Genomic DNA, 18,586 nt, shown 5'->3' on the forward strand with positions numbered 1-18,586 from the left:
CCCCATCAGGCTCTTCACTGACAGCGTGTAACCTGCTTGGGATTCTGTTTCTCTCTCAGTCCCTCCTCTGCTCACTCTCTTAAACATTTAAAAATCAAATACATACATACATAACCAGGATAGCTTTATAAAATGTAATTAAAACCTAAGCCTACTCTGTTGACATTCTAATGTGTCATATTTTTATAAAAGTTAAACTCCTGCTCCTCCTTTGGACACTTGTTCCTAGTGTTAACAATCATTAAAATAAAAGGTTTATTTCAGAGTCATAAACACTTGTGTTTTTCTCTCCTCATGAGCAGAATCTAATTCATGTACATTTTAAAAATTTAGGGGGAGAGAAAAAGGCCTTTCAGGAATCACTGACCAGGCTTATTGCAGGTGTGTAATCAGTAAAGACTCTTACCATCTGCTTCTAGGCAGTGCAGAACACACAGGAAGCACAGCACACAGTGTGTCCCAGATTCCAAAATAGAGTGGAGAAAAGAGAGCATTATTCCTTTTTAATTTAAGGTTAACTATAATTAGTTGAAATGTATTGCCTTTTCAAATTCTAGGGACAATTATCAATTAACTAATCTTTGGTTTTATAAGTATCCTAAAAGCCAACATCAAAGTTGACTGAATTGTTTTTTTTTAAAAATGACACAGACACCAAAATTCCAATGGATAATATGAGCTTTCACAAATGACTGACTTGTCTGTGCTTTCATCAAATGCCTGAAGGCTAGAGGACTAGCAACCTTAGGAACCAAATATTATGGATGTCAAACACATCATATATGTTTTCATTCAACAATATATTGATTCCATTCATCTCTTCTTGTTAATCTCCAAACTTATTTAAACATAAGGGTAAAAGACAACCATTTTTATGGTATGTAAATTATATCTCAATAAAGCTTTTTAAATAAATAACTATTTAAACAGGTACTTTATGCTGGACCATTTTATCAGGTGGCAGCTGACCTCATTCATACCTCTGATTTTATTTTGCTAAAATGAAAAGGCAAATTCAAAGATGTCAGTCACAGGTGCCAGCATCCCTGAGCCATATAAGTCAGACCTGGGAAATCTGAGAAGACCTAAGAGCAGATATCTAGACTAGGACAAACTTTGAATGGCAAATGACTTGTAAGAAAATTAATTCTCTAGTTTTAAAATTAGGTGAAGTGCACAAAGGAAAAATAGTTAAAAATAAAATCAAGCTGGCAGAGGAAAGACAGAAATCTGATGGCTGGTAAATACAGTAAAAACACTACTGCAAGATTCCAGGAGGACATGTGAATCAACAGAATTCAGGTTACAAGGGGAACTGCTTGAAGAGATATGGTCTATCCCACTAAAACATCTCTAAATAAAAACCAAAATGCCAATGACTTAAGAATAAAACCAGTTCTCTAATAAGGTCCTTTAAATATGAAATGCACCAGACAATCCTTAAGGACAGTGGTGTCAATATGTAATGAAACAAGCCTTGAAATACAGAAGAAATGCTAACTCACCTACATTGCCTGCAGACACCTAGTCTCCTCCCAGCTAAAGGCTTTTAGGTTTTTCCACAGACTGGGCCTTAGGGCCACTCGTTAGGACCCCCTTGAGTCTGCCCCTCTCAACCTTGGTTTTCCATGACAAGAAAGCCTCTATTTGATCCTTCCTGCATCTGAGTATCAGAAGGCCTAACAACTACCCTACCTACCCCTTTCTAATCTCTTTTTCCCTTAACCTCTCAAAAGGAAAGTTAAATAGAAGCACAGGAAAAAAATCAGTAAGTCCTTTCTCTTAAGTTGTTCACAGCTAGCCATGAAAAATTCCCCTCTTATCACTTCGTGTCTGGAGAGCAATGAGGCCAACAGAGGGAACAGCAACTCTCCAGACCCAAAGGTGTCTAGGGCAATGCTAGCTTCTTTTTTCTTGACCTTCTCCTTCAAAGATAATGGGTGCCACATGGACTGGACACAGGTGACAGTCATCAAGTAAGATTATTATTGCCACTCCCTCATAAACTGCAAGGATGTGGGAGGGTAGAAATAATGGTGTTGATAAGTAACTTCAAATAAGCCCAGTTTTTGGTTTAGGTTTACAGGACAACATGTAACATCCGAAAAGCTTGAGATACAACTGATATCTGGTAGTGATAAGATGGTCTGCAGCCACCTTTACCACTGTAATGTACTGACAAATAGCTCAAAAACATCATCTTCTTTATCTATTCAAGGATAAAGTACATCTTGTTTCATGACAGGTAAAGTGGAAAAGAGTATGATGCATTAAGGGAGTGGGATGTCTAAGGTAACAACAGGCCATGAGAATAAAAGAACAGACTCTATTAAGAAACCAACCTAAGGCTCACCAACAATGAAGCAACACAAAGAAATCAAGGAATCGATCCCATTTACAACTGCACCAAAAACCATAAAATACCTAGGAATAAATCTAACCAAAGAGGAGAAAAGTCTATACACTGAAAACTATAGAAAGCTTATGAAAGAAATTGAAGAAGACACAAAAAAATGGAAAAAGATTCCATGCTCCTGGATAGGAAAAACAAATATTGTTAAAGTGTCAATATTACCCAAAGCAATCTACATATTCAATGCAATCCCTATCAAAATAACACCAGCATTCTTCACAGAGCTAGAACAATCCTAAAATTTGTATGGAACCAGAAAAGACCCCAAATAGCCAAAGCAATCTTGAAAAAGAAAACCAAAGCAGGAGGCATCACAATCCCGGACTTCAAGCCATACTACAAAGCTCTAATCATCAAGACAGTATGGTACTGGTACAAGAACAGACACTCAGATCAGTGGAACAGAATAGAGAACCCAGAAATGGACCCACAAACATACAGCCAACTAATCTTTGACAGAGCAGGAAAGAATATCCAGTGGAATAAAGACAGTCTCTTCAGCAAGTGGTGCTGGGAAAACTGGACAGCGACATGCAGAAGAATGAACCTTGACCACTTTCTTACACCATACACAAAAATAAACTCAAAACAGATGAAAGACCTAAATGTAAGACAGGAAACCATCAAAATTCTCGAGGAGAAAGCAGGCAAAAACCTCTTTGATCTTGCCTGCAGCAACTTCTTACTCAAGACGTCTCCGGAGGCAAGGGAAACAAAAGCGTAAATGAACTACTGGGACCTCATCAAAATAAAAAGCTTCTGCACAACGAAGGAAACAATCAGCAAAACTAAAAAGCAACCGACAGAATGGGAGAAGATATTTGCAAAGGACAGATCAGATAAAGGGTTAGTAACCAAAATCTATAAAGGACTTATCAAACTAAACACCCAAATAACAAATAATCCAGTGAAGAAATGGGCACAAGACATGAATAGACACTTCTCCAAAGAAGACATCCAGGTGGCCGACTGACACATGAAAAAATGTTCAACATCACTCATCATCAGGGAAATACAAATCAAAACCACAATGAGATACTACCTGATACCTGTCAGAATGGCTAACATTAGCAACTCAGGCAACAGATGTTGGCGAGGATGCAGAGAAAGAGGATCTCTTTTGCATTGTTGGTGGGAATGCAAGCTGGTGCAGCCACTGTGGAAAACAGTATGGAGGTTCCTCAAAAAATTAAAAATAGAACTACCCTATGACCCAGCAATTGCACTACTAGATATTTATCCAAGGGATACAGGTGTGCTGTTTCGAAGCGACACATACATCCCAATGTTCAGAGCAGCATGATCAACAATAGCCAAAGTATGGAAAGAGCCCACATGTCCATCAATGGATGAATGGATAAAAAAGATGTTGTGTGTGTGTGTGTGTGTGTGAGTGTGTGTGTGTGTGTGTGTACACACACACACACACACACACACACACACTCACACAATGGAGTATTACTCGGCAATCAAAAAGAATGAAATCTTGCCATTTGCAACTATGTGGATGGCACTGGAGGGTATTATGGTAAGCGAAATTAGTCAGCAAGAGACAAGTATATGACTTCACTCATATGAGCACTTTAAGAGACAAAACAGATGAACATAAGGGAAGGGAAACCAAAATAATATAAAAACAGGAAGGGGGACAAAACATAAAAGACTCTTAAATATGGAGAACAAACAGGGGATTACTGGAAGGGTTGTGGGAGGGGGATGGGCTAAATGGGTAAGGGGCATTAAGGAATCTACTCCTGAAATCATTGTTGCACTATATACTAATTTGGATGTAAATTTAAAAAAATAAAATTTTTAAAAAAAGAAAGAAAGAAACCAACCTAAGGCAACCATGTAACATTTGGAGGCTCTAACACCACTTAGAAAACATGAAGGCCATGTCACAAATAAATCAAAGTTCTGAAGTATCCTTCTGAAGACCTCTCCCTTTTACCCATATCTCAGAACTCACGTGAGCTTTAAACACTGCAGGCTCCTCTTACCCATGACCAAGGAAATCACTGAGGACCCTCCAAGCCATGCAGCTGGAAAGCATTAACGGAAATCTCCTTCCCCACTAGGGATCCCTAGCTGCATTGGTTTCAACTCCAGAAGAGTTGAAGTGGTTTCAACTCCAGAGCCTAACGATCCGTTTTAATAAATATGGCATTCAAAAAACTATGGTACTGCTTCTGGTTTCCAGTGTGGCATATAAGAAGCTTAAAGTCACCAATCCTAACACGTAAAAAGCTTGATAAACTGAAAAATCAACAACTCCTCTTAAATTCGACAGAGGTGGGGTCAGAGAGGCACCACTGTCCCCAGAATTGGAGACACCAACAAGAAAATACAGAGAATAGAACTTGTCAGAGCATAAACCCAAAAGGATAAACCTTCACAGGAACCAGTGCCAAGGCAGGGAAACCTGAACTGTAACTGACAAATTGCTAGACACAATTCTAAGGATAAATGTGAGAGATAAAAACTCCAGGGGGACGGAGTCATCAGGGCCCCCACACTTTTGTGAGTTTCACCTCCCAGAGGTTGACCAGGTTCTCACTGTGAATATCAGAGAAAAATCCCCTTGGGCCTCCCACAGGAGGTGGAGGGGGACCATTTTGAAATACATCAGAGCATTCTCTTCTTCTTAACAAGACCTCCCCTCAGGAGAAACTATTTAACCAAAGCCTAACCTGCTGGGACATTATCAGAGCCTAACTGACCTGGGGGAAGGGAAATATCCAACTTCAGCCACTCTAGCCCTCTGATCCCTCCCAAAGGGGATAGAAAAGACTGAGAAATGTGTGAAGTTCACAGTACACAAGTATAGATTCACTGAAACACTGAGACCTACTTATAGAACTGTAAAACACTTCAGGGAGCCTGGGTGGCTCAGTCGGTTGAGCATCCGACTTCAGCTCAGGTCATGATCTCACGGCTTGTGGGTTCGAGCCCCACGTCGGGCTCTGTGCTGGCAGCTCAGGGCCTGGAGTCTGCTTCCGATTCTGTGTCTCCCTCTCTCTCTGCCCCTCCCCCACTTATGCTGTGTCTCTGTCTCTCAAAAATAAATAAATGTAAAAAAAAAAAAAAAAAAAAAAAAACTGTAAAACACTTCCCTGGCCCCACACCTTGCTACCACATTACCAAAGACCAATTTACAGCAGTTCTTTTTACCCAGCACATGATATCCAGGTATCAAGAAAAAAATTATAAGACATACTAAAAAGGAAAAAAAACACAGTTTGAAGAGACAGAACAAGCATCAGAACCAAACTTAGATATGGCAGGGGTTGTAAGAATAAGAATATAAAACAACCATGATTAAGATGCTAAGTGGGCTCTCTAATGGATAAACTGGACAGCATGCAAGAACAGATAGACAATGGGAGCAGGGCAGGGAAATTCAAAGAAAGAACCAAAAAGAAATGCTATCAATCAGAGACACTGTGGTAGCAATGAAGAATGGCTTTGATGGGCTTTATTAGTAGACTACACAGCTAAGTAAAAAATCTCTGAGCTTGAGGATATCTCAATAGATACCACCAAAACAGAAAAGCAGAGGAACAAAGACTGAAAAACACAGAACAAAATATCCAAGAACTGAGGGATGAGTACAAAAGGAATAACATACACATAATGGGAATTCTAGAAGGAAAAGAAAAAAAGGAACAAAAGAAATATTTGAAGCAATGATGACTGAAAATTTTGCCAAAATTAATGTCAGACACCACACCACAGATCCAGGAAGCTCTAAGAAAACTGAGCAAGATAAATGCCCCCAAAAAACCTATACCTAGGCACATCATTTTCAAATTACAGAAAAACAAAGATTAAAAAAAAAAAAAAAATCCTTAAAGAAGCCAAAGGGGAAAAAACATCTTACCTGTAGAGGAAAACAGATAAAAATTGTATCTCACATCTCCTCAGAAATCATACAAGCAAGAGAGAGGGAAGTGAAATACTTAAAATGCTGAGAGACAAAAACCACTAACCTAGAATTCCATAGCCCTGTCCTGTGAAAGTATCCTTCAAAAGTGGAGAAATAAAGACTTATTCAGACAAAACAATACAAAACCTGAGGGAATTTGTTGCCAGTAGACCTGTCTAGCAAGAAATGTTAAATTCTTCAGAGAGAAGGATAATCAAGGTCAGAAACTCCAATCTATATAAAGGAAGAAAAGCACAGGAGAAGGAACAAATGAAGGTAGACTAAACATTTTATTTTTCTTATTCTTTTTTTTTTTTTTAATGTTTATTTATTTTTGAGAGAGAGACAGAGACAGAGACAGAGCACAAGCGGGAGAGGGGCAGAGAGTGAGGGAGACACAGAAGACAAAGCAGGCTCCAGGCCCTGAGCTGTCAGCACAGAGCCCAATGCAGGGCTCAAAGCCATGAACAATGAGATCATGACCTGAGCCAAAGTCAGATGCTCAACCGACTGAGCCACCCAGGTGTCCCTTATTTTCTCATTCTTAATTGATCTTTGTTCAAAATAATAGTTTGTCCAAACAACACCAATAACTTGTGTGATTATGTATTATTATGTATATATGTACATATGCTTATATATAAATGAAGGACAGCAATAAGATATGAGAAATACATGGGAACTAGGATTATTCTACCATAAGGTGCTTGTACTACCTGTAAAGAGAGAGAGTATCATTTGAAAGTGGACTTGGATTACTTGTAAATGTATATATTGCAACCTCTAGGGCAACTACTAAAAAAAGTAAAATTAAATAAATAAATATAACTAATAGGCTAACAAAGGAGTGGAATCCTAGAAAAATGCTCCATTAAAACCACAAAAAGCAGAAAAAGAGTAGCAGACAGAAACAGGAAGAAAAAACAAGGGCAACACATAGAAATCAGCAAGAAATACAGTAGATACAAAGCCAACTATATCAATAATCACTTAGAATCTCATTCCAAATGCATCAATTAAAAGACATTATTGATGTGGACCAAGAAACAAAACCCAGCTACATATTGTCCCCTAGAAACCCACTTTAAATATAAAGACACATATAGATTAAAAATAAATGGTGGGAAAAAGATATACCATGCTAACATGAATTTAAAAAAACTAGGGTAACTGTATTACTTTTAGACAAAGCACACTTCAGACCAAGGAAAGTTATTAGTGATAAAGAAAGGCATTATGTGATGATAAAGGGGTCAATTCTCCAAGAAAACATAATCCTTAATACATGTGTGCCTAACAGAACATCAAAATACACGAGGCAAAACTGACAGAACTGCAAGGAGAAAATAATGAATCTACTTATTGTAATGGAGACTTCAATACCCCTTTATCAGAAATGGAAAAATACATCAGGCAGAAAACCAGTAAGGACACAGTTGAAGTGATCAATACCATCAATAAACTGAGTATAATGGACATCTACAGACTACTTTGTCCAACAACTGAATACACATTCTTAAGCTCACATGAAACATTCACCAAGATAGATGACATTCTGGGCCATAAAGCACACCTTAACAAATTTAAAATAGAAATCATAATAATGTTTGCTCTCAGACCACAATGGCATTAAACTAAAAATCAATAACAGAAATATAGCTAGAAAACCCCAAAATACTTAGAGATTAATTTTTTTTTAATGTTTATTTACTTTTGAGAGAGAGAGAGAGAGAGCATGAGCAGGGTAGGGACAGAAAGAGAGGGAGACACAGAATCCAAAGCAGTCTCCAGACTCTGAGCTGTCAGCACAAAGCCTGACGCGAGGCTCAAACCCATGGACCGTGAGATCATGACCTGAGCCAAAGTCCGATGCTTAACTGACTGAGCACCCAGGTGCCCCAAAATATTGGAGATTAAACAACACACTTCTAAATAGCAAGATTCAAAGAAGAAATCTCAGAAAATACTTTGAACTAAATGAAAATGAAAACTCACATAAAATTTTGTGGGGTACAGTGAAAGCAGTGCATAGAGGGAAATTTAGAGCACTGAATGCAAATTATTAAAAAGGCAGACCTAAAATCAATCAGCTAAGTTTCCACCTTAGGAAACTAGAAATAGAAGAGCAAATCAAGAAACTCTTGGGTGGCTTAGTTGGTTGGGTGTCTGGCTCTTGACTGCAGCTCAGGTCATGATGTCACAGTTCATGAGATCGAGCCCCCATGTAGGGGTCTGCACTGACAGCAGAGCCTGCTTGGGATTCTCTCTCCCCCTCTCTCTGCCTCTCCCCTGCTCACACACTCTCTCTCTCGCAAAATAAATATATAAACTTAAAAAAAAAAAAAAGAGCAAATCAAATCCAAAGTAAGCAGAAGAAAAGTAGGAATAGAAATTAAAGTAGAAATCAATGAAACTGGAAACAGGAAATTAATAGAGAAAATCAATGCAATCAAAATCTTGCTCTTTAAAAAGATATAATAGGGGTGTCCTCAGTTGGTTAAGCGTCCAACTCTTTATTTCTGCTCTGGCCATGATCTCATGGTTCATGAGATAGAGTCCCATAACAAGATCCAAGCTGACACCGCGGAGACTGCTTGAGGTTCTCTCTCCCTCTCTCTCTGCCCATCCCCTGCTCATACTCACTTTCTCCCTCAAGAAATAAAATAAAAAGATTGATAATTGATAAGTCTCTAGCAGGCTAAGAAAAAAAGAGGGCACAAATTACTAATATCAGAAATGAAAGAGGAGACATCATTACAGATCCCATGGACATTTAAAGGATAAATTCTATGAACAGGACACCTGGCTGGCTCAGTTGGAGAAGCATGTGACTTCTGATCTCAGGGTCATAAGTTTGAGCCCCACATTAGGTATAAAGATTACTAAAATAAATAAGTATTTTAAAAATTCTATGAACAACTCTATGCCCACAAATTTGATAACCTAGATGAAATAGACCAATTCCTTGAAAGACAACACCATTTGCCAAAATGCACACAAGAACGTGACAATCTCAATAGGCCTTTAGCTATTAAAGAGACTGATTCAATAATTAATAACCTTCCAAAACAGAAAGCACCAGGCCCACATGGGTTTGCTGCTGACTTCTACTAAACATAAAAAATTACATCAATTTTTTTAATATCTCTTCTAGAAGACAGAAGCAGATAAAATTCTTCCTGACTCATTATATGAAGCCAGCATTACACTAACAGCAACACCAAGGACATTACAGTAGTCCCCCTTATCCAACAGGGATGGGTTCTAAGACCACTCCCCCCAACCCACAGTGGATGCCTGAAACTGAGGATAGCACCAAACCCTGTATTTTTTCCTATACATGTACGCCTATGATAAAATTTAATTTATTAGGCACAGTAAGAGATTAACAATAACTTTTGTGAATATGGTCTTTCTCAAAATCTTATTGTACTGTACTCACCCTTCTTGTGGTGATATGAGATGATAAAAAGCCTACGTAATAAGATGAAGTGAGGTGAATGACATAGGCACTGTGATGTAGGCTACTACTGACCTTCTGACCATACATCAGAAAGAAGACCATCTGGGGGCACCTGGGTGGCTCAGTCGGTTAAGCGTCCGAGTTCGGCTCAGGTCATGATCTCTCGGTTTGTGGGTTCAAGCACCATTTTGGGTTCTGTGCTAACAGTTCAGAGCCTGGAGCCTGCTTCAGATCCTGCATCTTCCTCTCTCTCTCTCTGCCCCTCCCCCACTCACACTCTGTCACTCTCTCTCAAAAATAAACATTAAAAAAAAATTTTTTTGGGGGGGTGCCTGGGTGGCTCCGTCGGTTGGGCGTCTGACTTCAGCTCAGGTCACAATCTCACAGCTCGTGAGTTCGAGCCCCGCATCGGGCTCTGCGCTGACAGCTCAGAGCCTGGAGCCTGCTTCGGATTCTGTGTCTCTGTCTCTCTCTCTCCCCTCCCCTCCCCTCCTCTGCTCATGCTCTGCCTCTCTCTGTCTCAAAAATGAATAAACATTAAAAAAATAATAAAAAAAAATTTTTTTTTAATTTTTTTTAATTAAAAAAAAATGGGGTGCCTGTGTGGCTCAGTCGGTTGAGCGTACAACTTCGGCTCAGGTCATGATCTCACAGCTTGTGGGTTGGAGCCCCACTGTGCTGACAGCTCAGAGCCTGGAGCCTGCTTCAGATTCTGCTTCTCCCTCTCTCTGCCTTTTCCCACTTGTGCTGTCTCTCTCTAAAATAAACAAACATTAAAAAAATTTTAAATATGGGGCGCCTGGGTGGCTCAGTCAGTTGAGCGTCTGACTTCGGCTCAGGTCATGATCTCACAGCTTGTGAGTTCAAGCCCCGCGTTGGGCTCTGTGCTGACAGCTCGGAGCCTAAAGCCTGCTTTGGAGTCTGTGTCTCCCTCTCTCTCTGCCCCTAACCCACTTGCATTCTGTCTCTGTCTCTCTCAAAAATAAATAAACATTAAAATAAATGTTAATGGGGTGCCTGGGTGTCTCAGTCGGTTAAGCGTCCGACTTCGACTCAGGTCCCAATCTCGCAGTCCGTGAGTTCGAGCCCCGCGTTGGGCTCTGGGCTGATGGCTGGGAGCCTGGAGCCTGCTTCCGATTCTGTGTCTCCCTCTCTCTCTGCCCCTCCCCCGTTTGTGCTCTGTCCCTCTCTGTCTCAAAAATAAATACACGTTAAAAAAAAATTAAAAATAATAATAATAAATGTTAATATAATTAATAAATAAATAAATAAGGACCATCTGTTTCCAGACTGGAGTTGACTTCAGGTATCTGAAACCACGGAAAGTGAAACCACGGAAAGCAAAAGTACAGAGGGGGGGAAGGGGTACTACTGCACAAGAAATTAAAACTACAGTCCAACATGTCTCATGACCACAGACATAAAAATCCTCAACACAATATTAGCAAATCATATCAGACACTATATACAAAGAATTATAAAAGCACAACCAAATAGGACGTACTACAGCTATGCAAGGCTGGTTCACATTTTAAAATCTAATTAATGTAATTCACTACTTCAATAGGCTAAAGAAATAAGATTTTATCAACAGATTCAGAAAAAGACTAACAAAACCCAACACCCGTAACTAAAAACTCTTGAGTAAGATGGGAACGGAGGGTAACTTCTTCAACTAGATAAAGAACATCTATAAAAAAAAAAAAACACAGCTTGGGCGCCTGGGTGGCACTGTCAGTTAAGCGTCCAACTCTTGATCTCGGATCAGGTCATGATCTCATAGTTCATGAGTTCGAGCCACACGTCAGCCTCTGTGCTGATGGCATGGAGCCTGCTGGGGGCTCTGTCTCTCCCTCTTTCTCTGCCCCTCCCCGCCTGTGCTTGCTCTCTCTCAAAATAAATAAATAAACTTTAAAAAAATCAAAAAAACAAACAGCTAACACCATACTTTATGATGAAAAATTCAAAACTTTCCTGCTAAGATCAGGATCAAGATCACTGATTTTCAAAATCATACTAAAAGTCCTACTTATAAGACAACAGGAAATAAAAGGGTACATTTTACAGAAATAAAACTTTGTTTGCAGATAATAGGATTGTCTTTGCAGAAAATCCCAAAGAAATGACAATTAAAACTGGATTAAACAGGGGCGCCTGGGTGGCGCAGTCGGTTAAGCGTCCGACTTCAGCCAGGTCACGATCTCGCAGTCTGTGAGTTCGAGCCCCGCGTCAGGCTCTGGGCTGATGGCTCGGAGCCTGGAGCCTGTTTCCGATTCTGTGTCTCCCTCTCTCTCTGCCCCTCCCCCGTTCATGCTCTGTCTCTCTCTGTCCCAAAAATAAAAATAAAAAACGTTGAAAAAAAAAAAAAATTTAAAAAAAAAAAAACTGGATTAAACAATTATAGCAGGGTTGCAGGATACAAGGTTAATTCAGTCTTTCCTATATAACAGTTTTCCTGTACACCAGCAATGAACAAATGGAAACTAAAATTAAAAACACAATATCACTTATATTAGCCCCACCTCTCAAAATGAAATACTTAGGTAATCCATCAGGTATTAGGTAAACCTAACAAAATATGTACAATATCTGTATGAGGAAAACTACGTAACTCTGACGAAAGAAATCAAAGAATTAAATAAATGAAGAGAGTCCATGTTCATGGATAGGAAGACGCAATACTGTCAAGATGTCAGATCTTCCTAACCTGATTTATACATATAAACTCAATGCACTCCCTTCAAAATCTCAGCAAGTTATGTTGTAGATACCAACAAATGGATTCAAAAGTTTATACAGAGAAGCAAACAATCCAGAATAGTCAACACAATATTGAAGGTGAACAGAGTTGGAGGACTGGCACAACACAACTTCAAAACTTACTATAAAGTAAGAGTAATCAAGACAGTATAGTATTGGACAAAAAATACAAACAAATAGATCAGTGGAACACAGTAGAGAGCCCAGAAATAGATCCACATAAAGAAAGTCAACTGATCTTGGACAAAGGAGCACAGGCAATACAACGGGTATTTAAACTGGGCGTCTAGAAGCAAAAAAATTCATCTAAACACAGGTCTTACACTCTTTACAAAAATTAACTCAAAAAGAATCACAGACCCAAGTGTGAAATGCACAACTACCTATAAAACTCCTAGAAAATAACAGGAGAAAATCTACATGACCTTGAATTTAAAGATAACTTTTTAGATGCAACCTCAAAGTCACAATTCACAAAAGAAATAATTGATAAGGTGGACTTTATTAACACAAAAACTTCTGCTCTGTGACAGTGTCAAGAGAATGAGACAACAAGCTATAAACTAAGAAGAAATATTTGCAAATGACCTATCAGATAAAGGACTATTAGCCAAACCATTAAAAAAAAAAACTCTTACAACTCAATAAAAACACAAGAAACCCAATTTAAAAATAGGCCAATGACTCTGACACCTCACCAAAGAAGATCTACAAATGGCAAATATGGAAATGATGCTTCACATCATAAGTCATCAGGAAAATGCAAATTAAAATAACAATGAGAAAGCCTTCCACTTAGAATCTCCCTGAGGTGTGCCTGGGTGGCTCAGTAAGTTAAGCATCCAACTCTTGATTTCGGGTCAGGTCATGACCTGCCAGCTCATAGGATTGGATGGAGCCCTGGGTCATCAGGCTCTGTGCTGACAGTGTGGATCCTGCTTGGGATTCTCTCTCCCTCTCTCTCTGCCCCACCCCCGCTCGTACTTACTCGTTCTCAAAATAAGTAAATAAAGATTAAAAAAGGAAAAAGAAGGAACTCCCTAAAGTGGGGAAGGGGCCCAAAACAGACTGTGGAGAAAGTCTCCTTCCTTTTGGTCTGGTACCAGGCATCAGTAAGGGTGTCAGGAGGTTCAGTTAAATAATTTTCAGAAAACATTTGTAGCAGGCTCATAAAACTTCAAGATCTTGATTCCTTTCTACTCAAAAAAATCAAACCACACATTTTGATTGTGTGTAGAGGTTGTTCAACTAAAGGAACATCTACTAATTTTTTAATTAATTAAATAGTGATATATACTACTACATACCTATTAAAATGGCCAAAATCTGAAATAATGACACCACCAAATGCTGGTGAGGATGTGGAGCAATAAGAATTCTCATTTGCTGATGATGAAAATGCAAAATGGTATAGCTCCTTTGCTAGAGGGTTTGTCAGTTTCTGATGAAATTAAACATACTCTTCCCATACAATCTACCAACTGAACTCCTTAGTATTTACCCAAATACAAAAGCCTGCACATTGATGTTTATAGGAGCTTTATGAATAGAGAATGTAGTGTGAGCCCACTTGACAGGAAAGATCTGCTAGAAGTCAGAAGTTTAAGAAACTCTTCACAACTGATACAGACACACCACATAGGCAAACACCCAGCATAATATGACCGTAACTTAAAATCCCCTATGAAAAAAAGCAAACTAAGATTCTGTGAGACATACTACCTACCCACATTTTATAAATGCTTAATTTCTAAAAGCATCAAAATCTTCTCTCTACTTATAAGCTCCAATCCATTACTGTGAAAAAAGACTATGCTATAAAACTGAGAAAATGCAAACCACAACTTTATAAAGCTTAAGCCATTTCTGTGACCCATCTCAGCAGATTGATTTTTCTGTTTTGTATTGACATTGGGAATATGGGGGCTGCTCATCCTAAAGCCACACAAGGCACTACTCCTGAAAGTGAGTTCAAAGAAATCTCTAAAACAGTATCAGAGATTGCTAACATCCAAATTAATCTATAAACGGAACTCACAGAACTGTCAGGAACTGGGGTTAAAGTTTTATAATAACAAAAATCTACTTTCTTCAAAGTTTTAGTTAGTGATTTTAGTGACAACAGGCCTGCAGAATATGCCAACAGGTAACAAAAGCTGATATTAAAAAAATCCTTACAGCAAACCAGAAGACCATAACCTCTATAAAGTACAGCAACAAGAAATCTCAAAGACCACTGACCTGGTCCTCCTCTTCATCCTCATCCTCTGCCAAACGTTGCCTGCCCACTTCATATAGCCTGCATACTGTGTCCATGTTCAGAGCATCCATGCTGCCTTGGTTCTGAAAATAAAACACCCAATCCACAAAGAGCAGTTAGTTTTCAGAAGGCTCACATCTACATCTCAGTTATAACTGGCACCCATGCACCTTGACCCTGTAACTGTCAAAGTTTCTGATACCCAAAATTCTTGAACTAACTCTGAAAATGTTATACCCAGGCCACAGAAAGGGAAGGAAAACAGGATAAGAAGGCTTTGGCAGGGCAAGGAATATTAAGCAAAAGAGAGACCACCATCCTCAGAATGAACCTGTCTTGCTCTGTCAAGAGATCCAGACTCCTCTCAGAAAGGGATCACAGTGACTCCAAGATATTAGACGATGGGACTGTCCATGATGTTTTATACTGGAATTTTCTTATTATTTCTCTTACAATGTAGATCTCTCCATCAAGCAAGTAGGTTATCAATAATCTACCTTTGGAAATGCATCAACTTTAGAACACATCTTAGATCAGACAAAATGCCTGTAGTATAACTTGAAAATGATCCTAAAGATCAAAACAAAACAGCAGGGTTTCTGCTAGCTCCCTTTACCTCAATGACAGCAAGATAGCAGTCTTTGGTGTCTGTACACAGGTCAAAGATGTTCCGTTTCACATCAATGGTTGCTGGAAAACAAAATGTGTCAAGACTCAGGATTGGACTATTGCTCTGACCTTAAAACCAGCTTTTCCTCTAAAGGAATTTCAAGGTGATTGCTCCTAAATAGTTCCATAACCTCTTGGCTTTTCAATGAAGAATTACAGAAAAGGATGATCTTAAATATGGAAAACCAAAACATGACAAAACGAACAATGTCTGCCCCTTCAAGCTTACCTATAGGTTTGTAGTCAGTTGCATTAAATGTTCGGAAGGATGATCCAAAAGGGCTTTTCATCCTCTCTTCCATTAAGTCATCCTCATCATCTGCCTGCAACATAGCTAATTGGGAGGAAGGGGGAAAGGGGGCCAAGGAGCAAAATACTTTTAGAAATCAGAAACATCCCCTATTCACAAGTGCAGAAAATATTAATGGACAATCAAGACTTCAGTGAGTTTCTTTGTAGTAAATTCATTCTATCTAATTAGTCCCTTTCAACGTATCCTACTAGCATACCCCCGAACAGTATCCTCAACCTTTCATCTAGCTCCCAACAAGTGTTATAACTAAAGGCCAGCAACATCATAAAAGCACAAATGCAACAAGTTCATAAGGATACAGATGGGAAATTAATGCATGAAATTTCTTTCTGTACAAGATGTACTTGTTATCTTCACCCTAAATCAACACTATTTTCATCAATAAACTTTGTCACCATTTGTGCTATCATTTTATCTTTTAGGTTACAACCCTCAAATGCTTTCCAATTCACATTTGAGAGATATTTCCAAACCAAAAGTATCAAATTAATGAGAGGGGAGAGAAGGGAGAAAAAGAATAATGTAGAGAAGTAAAAAGTTTATTACCTCCATACATCACTGTCCCCGTGTGGTTGAACACAACACGACACTGATCCAGAGCAGGAACTGTGTGTAAAAGATGGAAAGTGCGAAGATCCCACTAGGAGGGAAGGGGTCAAGGAAAACTATTTTATACAAAATTTCTTATGTAAACTCAGGAGAAATTCCAAAATATCTCTTTTTTCCTCTCCTGTTGAGATATGAATGCTTTAAAGGGAATGCTTTAAAGGGAATGCTTTAAAGGTAAAGTAAAGAGGAACCTAGGAGGCTCAGTTGGTTAAGCATCCGACTTCAGCTCAGGTCACGATCTTGCAGTTCATGAGTTCGAGCCCTGCATCAGGTTCTGTGCTGACAACTCAGGGCATGGAGCCTGCCTCAGATTCAGGGTCTCCCTCTCCTCTGCCCCTCCCCTACTCACGCTCTGTCTCTCACTCTCAAAAAAAAAAAACAAAAAAAAAAAAAATATATATATATATATATATATAAAAACATGAAAAAATTTAAAAAGTAAATAAATAAATAAAGGTAAAGTAAAAATGCTTTCAAAGTAAACAAAAGCATATAGAATGCTTATTATCAAGTAACACCCTTGAAAATCTCCTATGGTATCCTCATACACATGAAAACTACACGAGCTCCCTTCATCTCAACAGCATCAATTCACTTTACACTTGTGACTTCTGCAGTGCAAAAGTAAAATCCTTCTGAAGATATAATAGTCAACTTAATATGTGGAGAAGTACAAGGTAAGAATCTGGTGGTCACTCTTCTCAATACAAAAAAAAAACATGCTAATGAAAGTTCACTGGTAATTACCAACCATTGGAGATTAACTAACACTTCAAATCAAAAGAGAGGCACCAAATTATTACCTGTGTGGATACTTTAACAGGGTGTGGGTGGAAAGATAAATTATTTCTGCGTCACAAACTAGATAACAAATGGAAAATAAGACATGGGTGTAAAGGATACAATCTCAGTATTAATGATGACCTCCAGCCCATTTGGATGGAAAACGCCACTGATGTTCATGTTGAACTTGTCAAACTTGTGGATGGCTTGTGCAGAGCGGACATCCCAGAGGACGCCATCATTTAAGACAAGATCATCTGTAGGATTAAAGGTGGCACAGTTCCTCTTGTAGTTGTTGGCAAGATCTGGGTTAAACAGAGTCAACAGCTTGTTGCCAGTCTGAATATCATAAATCTTTAGAGAAGAAGGGGTGGGAAGAGAAAAATCAGACCAATCCATCCACTAACAATTCGAAGAGAAGCTGTGTAAAATATCTCTCCATGCTTTCCAAATCCCAACAAAATCACAAAAGCCCTAATACTGTAGAATACCTGGAAAGTACGAAGAGTACACCCATCCAAGCAATGTTTAAGTGCTTTGGTTCCCATTCAAGGTTTGAAAAGTCTCTTTCCCACAAGAAAATGAAAAGAGAGATGGCAATAAGGATAAGAAAACCCTCTTCTACCCCTCCCTTTCAAGAAACAGAAAATGTTTCTACAATAGAAACTGAGAAATTAAATTCATATGGATGGACCAACGATTAACCATAGAATACTATTAAAGAGGGACTTTTTGAAGAAAGGCATCAATGACATACCCCTTTCTCCTTAAAAATCTCCCAATACACATATTTTAGCCCTACAATAGTAAAAGTTCCAAATGTACAATGTGCAACCCATACAAAGACCAGATCTTTCCCATCACCTTACAGACATGCTGTAGTATTTCCAATCTTTAAAAAAAAAAAAAAAAAAAGAATCCTCCTTTAATATAGGAACAATAAGGAGACACAAGAAAACAATCAAATCAAGATCATGAGACAAGACAACTAGCCTGGTCTCTTCAAAAGTCAATGTCATGAAAACTGGAGAAATGGTTCTTGGCTTTAAAACATTAGTAAGACATAACAACCAATGCAATATGTGAATCTTGGCTGGATCCTGGTTCAAAAAACAAAAAACAAAAAACAAAAAACAAAAAGCATTTGAAACCAAACACATCAGGAACAACAGGGAAAACTGAGTATGGAATGGATATTAGATGACACTTGGGAATTACTATAGATTTTCTTATATTTGATAAGAGTATAATTATGTAGTAAAATGTCCTTATTGCTAGAATATGCATGCTGTAAGACTTAGAAATAAAATGTGTTTGCAACTTACTTTCAAATGATTCAGAAATACATACATATTAACACAGGAAGAACATATGGTGAAATATTAAACTGA

The 18,586-nt window shown here is 38.5% G+C and overlaps 1 protein-coding gene across 13 annotated transcripts in view; it reads right to left on the bottom strand.

The window, feature by feature from the left end:
* The window catches only part of DCAF1 (DDB1 and CUL4 associated factor 1), a 91,124-nt gene that overhangs the window by 12,401 nt on the left and 60,137 nt on the right, over positions 1-18,586 (bottom strand). For 11 of the 13 annotated variants that reach the window (XR_007459857.1, XR_007459858.1, XR_007459855.1 and 8 more), the window contains 5 exons: positions 17,316-17,549; positions 16,350-16,443; positions 15,720-15,824; positions 15,438-15,511; positions 14,803-14,904 (listed from right to left, as the gene is read on the bottom strand). Coding sequence is in view for 8 of the 13 variants with exons in the window: in XM_049640552.1 (XP_049496509.1) it covers positions 14,803-14,904; positions 15,438-15,511; positions 15,720-15,824; positions 16,350-16,443; positions 17,316-17,549 (609 nt within the window). In the remaining 5 variants the exon portion in view is untranslated. Of the gene's footprint in view, positions 1-14,802; positions 14,905-15,437; positions 15,512-15,719; positions 15,825-16,349; positions 16,444-17,315; positions 17,550-18,586 lie in introns of those variants that run through there. The other 2 variants (XM_049640553.1, XM_049640558.1) reach the window with 2 other exon arrangements.

The sequence above is a fragment of the Panthera uncia genome, chromosome A2 (genome assembly GCF_023721935.1).
Source record: "Panthera uncia isolate 11264 chromosome A2, Puncia_PCG_1.0, whole genome shotgun sequence".
Lineage (NCBI taxonomy): Eukaryota > Metazoa > Chordata > Mammalia > Carnivora > Felidae > Panthera > Panthera uncia.